Source organism: Nycticebus coucang, chromosome X, assembly GCF_027406575.1.
Source record: "Nycticebus coucang isolate mNycCou1 chromosome X, mNycCou1.pri, whole genome shotgun sequence".
NCBI classification, from domain to species: domain Eukaryota; kingdom Metazoa; phylum Chordata; class Mammalia; order Primates; family Lorisidae; genus Nycticebus; species Nycticebus coucang.
Genome location: NC_069804.1, coordinates 54,081,724 through 54,092,051, shown reverse-complemented (window position 1 = coordinate 54,092,051; position 10,328 = coordinate 54,081,724). Strand labels below are relative to the sequence as shown.

The 10,328-nt window shown below is 39.0% G+C and overlaps 1 protein-coding gene across 1 annotated transcript in view; it reads right to left on the bottom strand.

Annotated features, from left to right (window-relative positions):
* Positions 1-3,356: 3,356 nt before the first annotated feature.
* ZNF81 (zinc finger protein 81) overlaps positions 3,357-10,328 on the bottom strand; it is a 163,560-nt gene continuing 156,588 nt past the window's right edge. Inside the window, exon 5 of the mRNA XM_053579668.1 lies at positions 3,357-5,740. Within this exon, the coding sequence (XP_053435643.1) occupies positions 4,032-5,740 (1,709 nt within the window). The 3' untranslated portion in view covers positions 3,357-4,031. The remainder of the gene's footprint in view (positions 5,741-10,328) is intronic.

Below are 10,328 nucleotides of genomic sequence, written 5' to 3'. Positions count from 1 at the left end.
AGCAAGAGCATGGAGAGACAGATTTCTGAGATGTAGGCACACAGGAAAAGCCTAAAGGTAAGTGCAGTTCAGGATCATTGAGAAAAATTTTCTGGGCAAGCCAGTGGCTACTCCAAACACAAAAAGGAGCTCAACTCAAAATAACATTAGAGGAATTTGAAATCTATGGTATACTGAAGGTGTACACAGTAACAACAAAACCCAAACCCAGCCCAGCTCTATTAGGGGACTCAATCCTGTCATGCTAATGGCCTATCAAAAGGGCAGCCATGTCTATTTTCAGGAGTAGATACTATTTATCTCAGTTTCTACTGTCCTACATACCACACCTGACATTCAGCTCAAAATTATTAGACAAAAAACAGCAAGAGAAAACAACTCACCATTGAGAGATAAAGCAACCAACTGACCCAGATTCAGTTGACCTAGTTTGTTGAACTTGATAGTTCAGAATTTAATACAAGTATGATTAATATGCTAGAGGGTGTTATGGGCTGAATGCCTGTGTCCCTCCAAACTTCCTATGTTAAAGTCCTAACCCTCAATGTGATGGTTTTAGGAGGTCGAGCCTTGGGAGGTAGTTAGGTAACGGAGGTTGAGCCCTCATGAATAGAATTAGTGCCCTCATAAAGGGGATCCCAGAGAGCTCTCTAGCTCTGCCCATAGGTGAATTCAGAAAGTTGGCAATCTGCAACCTGCTGCAACCTGGAAGAGGGCCCTTTCCCAAACCTGACCATGCTGTCCTCTGTTCTCAGACTTCCAGCCTCCAGAACTGTAAGGAATACATTTCTGTTGTTTATAAACCACCTACTCTATGTACTTTGTTATAGCAGCCCAAACTAAGACAAAGGGTACAGTGGAAAACAGGAAAAAATGCATAAACAGATGGAGAATTTCAGTAGAAATATGAAAAATGTAACAGTCAGATGGAAACATTAGAAGTAAAAAATTAAACTGAGATGAAAAATGCCGTCAATGGGTTCATCAGCAGACTTGGTAGAGCCAGAGTGGGAGTAGAAGTCAGCAAACCTGAAGAGAGGTCTACAGAAATTATCCAACTGAAACACAAAGAGAAAAAAAGGCTGAAAAGGGACACACACATAAGAATGAAAGAAATTTGTAGCATTTTTCTATCTAACAATGTGTCTTCTAGTTATAAATTATTTACATTAGTACCCCATGCTAAATATGTTCACTCCCCTTCCTGGACCTTAATATGCCTCATCCAAAACTGTATCATCAAACTCAAATCCAGAATCGCAAGTCTTCTGTACCAGGTTCAGATGTGGCCGATGCTTCTTGGGCATAATTTTTAAGTTTCTTGATCCAGATACCTGTGAGCTAAATGACAAGTTATGTGCTCCCCAAATACATACAGTATATATACAATGGTAAGATAGGGATAGATTAACTACAATACTTCCATTCAAAAAGAGGAGGACCGAGAGGCACATAGCAGTCACTGTTCCACAGCAATTCTGAAATCCGACAGAGTAAATATTGTCCATATTCCCAGATCTATCTGTTTCTTGATTAGGGCACAGTTCTCCCTGGGAATGGCTCCACAGTCCATTTTAATAAATTGTTCTTGGGCCTTCCCTTTGAGACATCTTTCATTTCCCATAAGAAATGGCCCATTTTGCAGCTGAGTAACTCTCTCAGCTTGCATCCTGTTCATAGACATCAGGGAATTGAATCCAGAAGCCACTTTCATTTTGAACTTTTTTTGTCCCTATTAGTCTAACCTGCAGGTAGTTTCCTTGGTAAAACTCTATTTAAAATTTTTTCTCGTTTTTTTATTCTGCTATCTTTTTTAAAAATTTCAGACTGATATATGGGTACAAATGATTAGGTTACATTGTTTTCGTTAGATAGGCAAAGTCCAAGTTGTAGTTAAGCCCTTTACCCAGGATGTATGCCATATACCCTTATATTGTACCTGTTAAGTGAGTCTATTTAAAACTTTGTTTCCTATAAACCTGGTTTAGAGCTACTCCATGCCTCAAATGCCACATCAACAATTCTTTTTAAGATAGGCTTCTCCCCACTTGAGCATTGTGTAGGCAACTGTGAGATAATGTCATGATGATTTTTAGAAGCCCTTAAGTTTAGCTGAGAGGGTCTTACAAGCACCAACCTAAACATTTCACACACTGTAAAAGGGTCTTACAGACACACCCATGATTTCATCTTCACCATGAGGCCACTTTTTACCTTAAGCCTCTTTTTACCTTAAGAACATTCTGATGGCTGGAGAGACTAACGATGTGAAACAGTTATTTTCCAACCCAGCAAGTCCTGGCTTTTCTATATTTCTTTGGAATGCTGCTTTCCAATGAAGTTATTTCTTTAGTTCATTTCTCTCTTTCTATACCTTATCATATGCAGCTAAAAGAAGCAAACTGATACTTCTGGTATTCTGCTGTAATCTCCTTAGCCAGATCCACACATCCATTTGATCCATTCTCTTATCTTCCCACAGAGCATGGTGACTACTTTGCCATTTTTCCCCCTACTAAATACTAGAGCCTGCCATCTTCCCAGCCTTTTAAAACAGTTTTCCTCACTGTTTTTCCAGTCTTCACCTGATGCCCTGGCCCAAAGCCAAAGTCAATAATGTGACATGTCTTATGTTTTGGTCAAATATTCCCTCCCCAAACACACATATACATTTTTAAGTATCACTCAGAATTTACTGTACCCCAAAACATAAGTTGATTAAAATTATAATCATTTTATTTATCTCAGTTCTGTAAGGTGGCTTGAATACCTGGTATGGCTCTTGTGGAGGGTGGACTGGCTTGGCTGGGGCTAGGGATCTAGGAAGGCCTCATCTTCATGTCTAACAGTTGGCAGGCTACTTTGTCTTAGGGGTGTCAGCAGGGATGAATTGCCTTTGCTCTAGGTGGTTTCTCATTCCCCAGGAGAGTAATCTGAGCTTCTTCACACAGAGGTCTCAGAATTCCAGAGAGCAGCAAGAGAAGGCAAGCCTCAAGGCAGGCTTTTCACACTTCTCAAGCCCCTTCTTGAATCTCTCTGCTAATGTCCATTTGGCCAAAGCAAGTCACATGGCCAAGTTCAAAGTCAAGGAGTAGAGAAAGAGACATTGCTTCTTAAATAAGAGAAACAACAAAGCAATATTTCTTTTTTTTTTTGGCCGGGGCTGGGTTTGAACCCGCCACCTCCAGCATATGGGACCGGCACCCTACTCCTTGAGCCACAGGTGCCGCCCAACAAAGCAATATTTCAAAGTGGCACACCTAAATGGGATGGGAGGAATCTGTGGCTATTTTGCATTGTACCACAATGAAAGAAAATAAGAATACTATGTCATAGAAACCAGCATGAATGATTGGATTATATTTACATATTTATGTAAAATTATATCTTCAGATATATGTATATATAATACCAAAGTGACTTTTAAATTATGGATTCATTTCATAGAAACATTCGAGATAAGAAACATATTTCATAGATACAATTATTCTCAATTTGAAAAAGAATTTCAATTAAATTATCCTTCCTGTTATGTAATATGCTCTGCTGCAAACACCCCACAGAACTGAGAGTAGGTTTACACATCAATTATATTACTTTGTTGTCCTTTCATTTTGTTGTCACTTTAAACTGATCAACATAGTATGTATAGTAAACATAACTGTCATTTAGATAATTTTGCACATTTCTTCTAAAAAGAATTTGGTAACAATCTGCCTTATAATACTTTCTATAGGAAGGCTCTTCCTAACACATCAAATTGACATTATTTTCTTCAGTATAACTTCTATTATATTTTGTGAGGCTGTGCAAATAATGGAAATTCTCCCTCCTCTAGTGCATATTTAGAGGGTCTCTTCAGAATAATTTTTTTCATCCTAGGTGAGACAGCCTGATGAATGTTTTGTTATACAACATATTCACATAGGATGTCTTGGATGAATTTTCTAACATACACTTAAACCTGACTTCTATGATAAGGCTCTCTCATTTTCAAGAACCAGGGTTACTCTTGAGAATCAGGGTTACTTTCATGTATGAATATTGCGATGCATACTGAGAACTGATTTTTGCGTGAAGCCCTTTCCACAGTCACTGCATTTATATGGTTTATTTCCAGTATGAATTGCCTGGTGTTTATTAAAATTTGACCTGTCAGTGAAGGCCTTCCCGCATTCTGCACATATATATGGTTTCTCTCCTGTGTGAATTCGCTGATGTACTTTGAGATGTGGTTTCTTGGAGAAGGATTTCTCACAGTCAGGACATTTGTAAGGCTTCTCTGTAGTATGAATTCTCTGATGTGTAATTAACTCTGACTTCTGGATGAAAGCCCTCCCACAATCCACACAAACGTAGGGTTTCTCTCCAGTATGAATGGTCTGGTGTTTATTGAAATTTGATCTGTCAGTGAAAGCCTTCCCACATTCAGCACATATATAAGATTTTTCTCCAGTATGAGATTTCTGGTGAGTATTGAGATTTGATCTGTTGGTGAAGGCCTTCCCACATTCAGTGCATATATAGGGTTTCTCTCCTGTGTGAATTCGCTTATGCATCTGGAGCTGTGACTTAGAAGGGAAAGATTTCCCACAGTCACTGCATTCATAAGGCTTCTCTCCAGTATGAATTCTTTGATGTGCAATCAAGTGTGCCTTCTGGATGAAGGCCTGCCCACATTCTGTACATATATAGGATCTCTCTCCTGTATGAATTCTCTGATGCATCCTGAGTGTTGATTTTTGGGTAAAGGCTTTCCCACACTCACTACATTTGTGATGTCTCTCTCCAGTATGAATTTTCTGATGTATATTGAGGGCTGAGTTCAGGGAGAAGCCTTTCCCACATTCACTACATTCATAGAGTTTTTCTCCAGTATGAGTTGTCTGATGCCTGAGTAGAGATGACACCTGGAAAAATGATTTTCCACATTCACTGCACTTATAGGGTTTCTCTCTAGTATGAGTTTTCTCATGAACAATTAATTCTGAATTCTGTATGAAGGCTTTCCCACATTTAGTACATACATATAGTTTTTCATCCCTATGAACTCTCAGATATATACTAAGTAGTGGTTTCTGTGTAAAAACATTTACACATTTGCTAAGTTCATGAGGTTTTTCCACAGCATGAATTCTCTGAGGTGCAAAGAGGTGTGACTTCTGAGTAAAGATCTTCCCAAATTCAGTACATGTGTTTGCTTTCTCCCCAACAGGCAATTTCAGATTTTGACTGAGTGAGTGTTTAAAGCTGAGGACTTTTCCACATTGATTATGTTCACAGAACTTCACTTCCATCTGTGTGTTTTCATGGAGAGTACAGGAAGAGCTCTGGGTAAAAACATGACCATTTTCAATAGTTTTATCAAAGTTCTTTGCTGTATTGTTTTTATTATGAATATGTAAGTTTAAATTATGCTTAAAACTCTTCCCAAATGAGCCATATTTATGGGGTCTTTTCTGTGAAAGAATGAGTTTAGGGTTTGGATGAACAAATTTTCCAGTATCTTTATGTTCATAATCCCACTGTGTATTCAATATTTTCTTATTGATAAAAGAACCATAATTCAAAACTTTGTTTTGTTTTTTCTGGCATCTCTTTATCTGTTTAGCATCTTGCCACAGTTCTTCTAAAATGGAATACAGTGAATCATCGCTTGCATCTTCACTCTCCATTTCACTATGAAATGTAGCTTTTCCAGGAATTCTTTTTTGTGAAATCTTAATTCCAAACTTCCCATCTAAAAAGAGAAAGAAAAACTAAACTAGTCACAAGGAACAGATAGCAGAATATTAAAAGGTACACATAAGCTAATCCAAATTGAAGACATAGAAATCAGTGAATCTAATGATGATGATGTCAATGATGACAGAAAATGTATATGTATCACTTATTATATACCAATCTCTTACACAATATTCCATGCATTGCTTTAAGAAATACATACAGCCATGCATCACTGAAGGACAGAGACATGTTCTGAGAAAAGAGTCACCAGGCAATTTTGTCATCAAGCAAACACCGTAGAGTGTACTACATGCCTAGGCTATATGGTCTAGTTTATTGCTCCTAAGCTACAGTAACATGTTACTGTACTGAATACTGTAGGCAATTAGAATACAGTGGTAAGTATTTGTGTATGTAAACATAGAAAAGGATACACATTGTACTATGATGATAAAACAGCTACAGTGTCACTAGATGACAGAAAGTTTTCAGCTCCATTACAATCTTACAGGTTCACCATCATATACATAGTCCATCATTGACCAAAACATTATCATGTAGCACATGACTGTGAATGAAGGGGTTTGGGTTCACCAGATTAGGGGTCACCAGATTAGGGGTTTTTGATGCAAAGAATGAAGAGGCTTGATACAAAGTCTGTGTCAGGGGACTGAGGAAGTCTAGGAGGAGCCCTCCTGAGCTAACCTCAGGTCTGTATTTATTATCGTAAATCATGAAAAAGTAGTTAAAAGTTACTTATCAAACATCAGCACGAAAAAGTTGGAACATGGAACGTGTTAGACAGAATGTCTCTAACTTGTTTTTGCAACACTGCAGACCTCAAGCAAGACCTCTGCCTCCAGCATCAAGACATCTTGGAATCTGGAGAATCTTCACCATAACCTTTATTCCTGCTATTGCCACATGTCACATATACATTCTCTCTTGGAGGCCAGTTTTCTGGCCTCCTGCATGCACACAACTCACATGCCATTCTCGTGATTCTCTAGATCTCTCAAGCAGGAAGAGAGTCTTATGCTGAAGATCAGGGCTCAATTTAACCAACATGTGCATATGAATTCATTTAATGCTTTCCAAAGCCCCACAAGGTATCTACTGTTACCCATCTTTTGTAGATTAGGAAAACGAAGCTCATAATGGTTGCATAATTTGCCCTAAAACACAGTTATTAAGTGTTGTAGGCTGTAGTTCAACATAAACAGTTTTAGCTCTATTTTGGTAGAAATCTGAACTATCAAGTAGAGTGGACAAAGGACTGATAAAACAAGGATTTTCTGTAAAAATAACTGTGGAGAGCCTAGGACTGAAGGAGGTAATTCAAAGTTTAAGTCTTCATTAGCTTTCAATTGTAAATCTTCACTAATCTCACTGCTTCATCTTACTTATTAGCAAAAATACCAAATTAATGTGATAAAAATGATTTATTCATGTCTATAGAAAAAATATTATGGTCATAGCCATCCTCACCTATAAAAACAACAAATAGGCAGCCCAACTCTCTATCCAGATATGATTGTTTCCTTGGACCTAAATTATACAGGGTGTCCATAAAGTTTGTGTGCGATTTAAAATAGTTTTAAGTTTTAAATTGCACATGAACTTTATGGATATATATATATGTATATGATAAGAAATATAAAATAAGAGAGGGGACAAGCCATCTATGGTACCAACTGAAAGCTGTCCACTAGAATCTGATTCTCTGTTCTTTTGCACTAACAGAACAGCAGCTAGATATATGGCTGCCTGGTCATATAACATTTCTCAGCCCCCTTTGTAAATTGGTGTGGCCATCTCATCAACAGAATGTGAAAGAAAACAATGGTGCCACTTTCAAATAAGAGCACGGACACAGTAGGCATGTTTTCTCCACACTTACTTCTACCTTCTTATGTACTAAAACCTGGGCTTGGTAGCAACACAGATTCAAACAGACAAATGCCACAGAAAACCTAAGAGATGATAGAGTAATGTGCTGGAAAAAGCCTGGATTCCTGAACAAACATGAGCAAGGAGGTTTTCTACAAGAGAGAAATAAAATTCTTTAGTATTTAAGTGACTGTATCATACAGTATCTCTGCTATTGCAAATTAGCATTGACATAATTTATATACTATTCTTGCCCAGGGTGGGTGTTACAGACACTTCCATTCCTAATACAGTGCATGAGACTTACTAGATAATTGATCATTTTTAAATGAAAACAATATACCACTGACTTATCCTAAGAGATTTTAGACACTGAAAATGTTCTGATGTCATGAAATCCAGTTTCCCCCTTAGTCAGTTTGATACTGTATTCCAGACACATGACCCATCCAAAATCTCATCCCCCTATTCTTAAGTTGCATTTGCATTCACACTTATGTGGTTTTAATTTATTCTGGATATACTGAACACTGTATTCCTAGGTATGGTTTTATTTATTTTTATTTTGTTAAGACAGAGTCTCACTCTGTCACCATGGGTAGAGTGCCATGCTGTTATAGCTCACAGCAACCTCAAACTCTTGGGCTCAAGAAATCCTCTTGTCTTAGCTTCCCGAGTAGCTGGGACTACAGGTACCCGCTGCAATGCCCAGCTATTTTTTGTATTTTTTTTTTTTTTTTGTACAGACAGAGTCTCACTTTATGGCTCTTGGTAGAGTGCCGTAGCATCACAGCTCACAGCAACTTCCAACTCCTGGACTTAGGTGATTCTCTTGCCTCAGCCTCCTAAATAGCTGGGACTACAGGTGCACGCCACAATGCCCAGCTATTTTTTGTTGCAGTTCACCGGGGTCAGGTTTGAACCTGCCACTCTTGGTATATGGGGCCAGCGCCCTACTCACTGAGCCACAGGCACCACCCTATTTTTTGTATTTTTAGTAGAGACAAGGTCTCCCTCTTGCTCAGGCTAGTCTTGAACTCCTGAGTTCAAGGGATCCATCCACCTTGGCCTCCCAGAGTGCTGGGATTACAGGCATTAGCCTGGCCCCAAGGCATGGTTTTAGAAGCAGTTCTGCTTTTCATTTTATTTAACTTATAAATCCCTTGCTGTATCAGGCCATATTTATTAAATCACTAGTAACAGTATTCATTGTAAAAAAAAAAATTTCTCTTGCAATAATACCTCTCCTGAGCTCACAAATTCTGCATAAACAGTACACAAATGAAGAGTCACAGTCTAGAAAAAAGAGTGGGCCATATAAACTTACATTCTACTTGTTGCTGACAAAAATGCCTCAAAAAGAATCTAGCCCATTTTCAAAGCAAAGGACATATTCATGTCCTTTCCCCAAACTAGCATTTTCCGTTATGCTACTTGAAAAAGTATGTGTGCTTCAGGAAGAAGTTTAAGATTTTACTTTGAAAGTTAATCTGATCATATTGCTAGTAAGATTTGTTTCTGAGTTTCAAAAGCAGACACTCTCTATGCTATTCATTTTGCTAATCGCATAAAATACATCTATTATAACAGAAACATAATACGCAGAAGATAAGTGTTTTAATATTTGATCCCACTGTCTCTACTTTCTAACAAAAATCTAGGTCTGTTGAATTCCTCTCAGTAGAATTTTTAAAAATCCTTCTGGAACAGGTGGGAGGTGGAGCAAGATGGCGGCCGAATAACAGCTTCCTTGCATCTGGGCACCATGAGTCTGGGGAGATAGGACTCCAGGCATCTCTGGCTGGTGGGATCTGCCTATCATCACCTCTGCGAGGATACAGGGAGTCAGTGAGAGACTCCTGGACCCCAAGAGGAGGACTAAAACAGTGGAAAAACGGCAAGTGGTCGCGTGTGTTCAATTGGTCTAAACTCACCCGCAACTGTAAGTTCAGTAGCAGTGAGACTGCAAACCAGAAAGACCTTACCTGTGAACTGTTTTGGTGTCTTTGGACTTGGCACTCAGTTGAACTGCCTTGAGGAGAGCCTGAGCGGGAGTGCGGAGAACTATGGCCGTTGGCTATGGCCCCAGTCTGAGCCGCTGAGCCAGATGGAGCTAATAGTGTTTGGCTGTGGGTCACAGGGAGCCATTGTGAGCGATCTGTCCCGGCAAGCTCTGCCCTCAGGGTCACAGAGCTAGAATTGGGTGGGAGCAGGTAACCCAGCGACCAAGTAGCCTAAGGGTGGGGTCTGAGCCGCCTTGCAGCCCTAACCCTCAGGGGCAGAGTGAGACCGGTTTTGGCACACTGGGTAAGTGGATAGCCACTTCAGCAGTGATTCCAGTGACAAGCACTTTCCTGGGAAAGCTTCTGCTCAGCAAGTGAACAAGTTCAAAGTGCCTTTTCAGTGGGTTGAAGAGAGATTTAGGGTGTCTACCTGCTAGGGTTTGAGAAATCAGCAGCCTCCAGTCGTATCAGAACTGTGATTAACATCTCACACCCCAGAAGACCACGTGTTGCCCAGAAAATATTCAATAACTTATACATACTGCTTTGTTTTTTTTTTTTTTTTTTTTGGTTTGGTTGTTTTTTTTTTGTTTATTTTGATGTTGTTGATGTTGTTTTGTTTCTTAAGTTCAACCTTTTCTACACAGATCCTTTTTCTTTCATAATATTTCTAGTTTAATTATAATTTCCCATTGCTGCCTTTTTCAA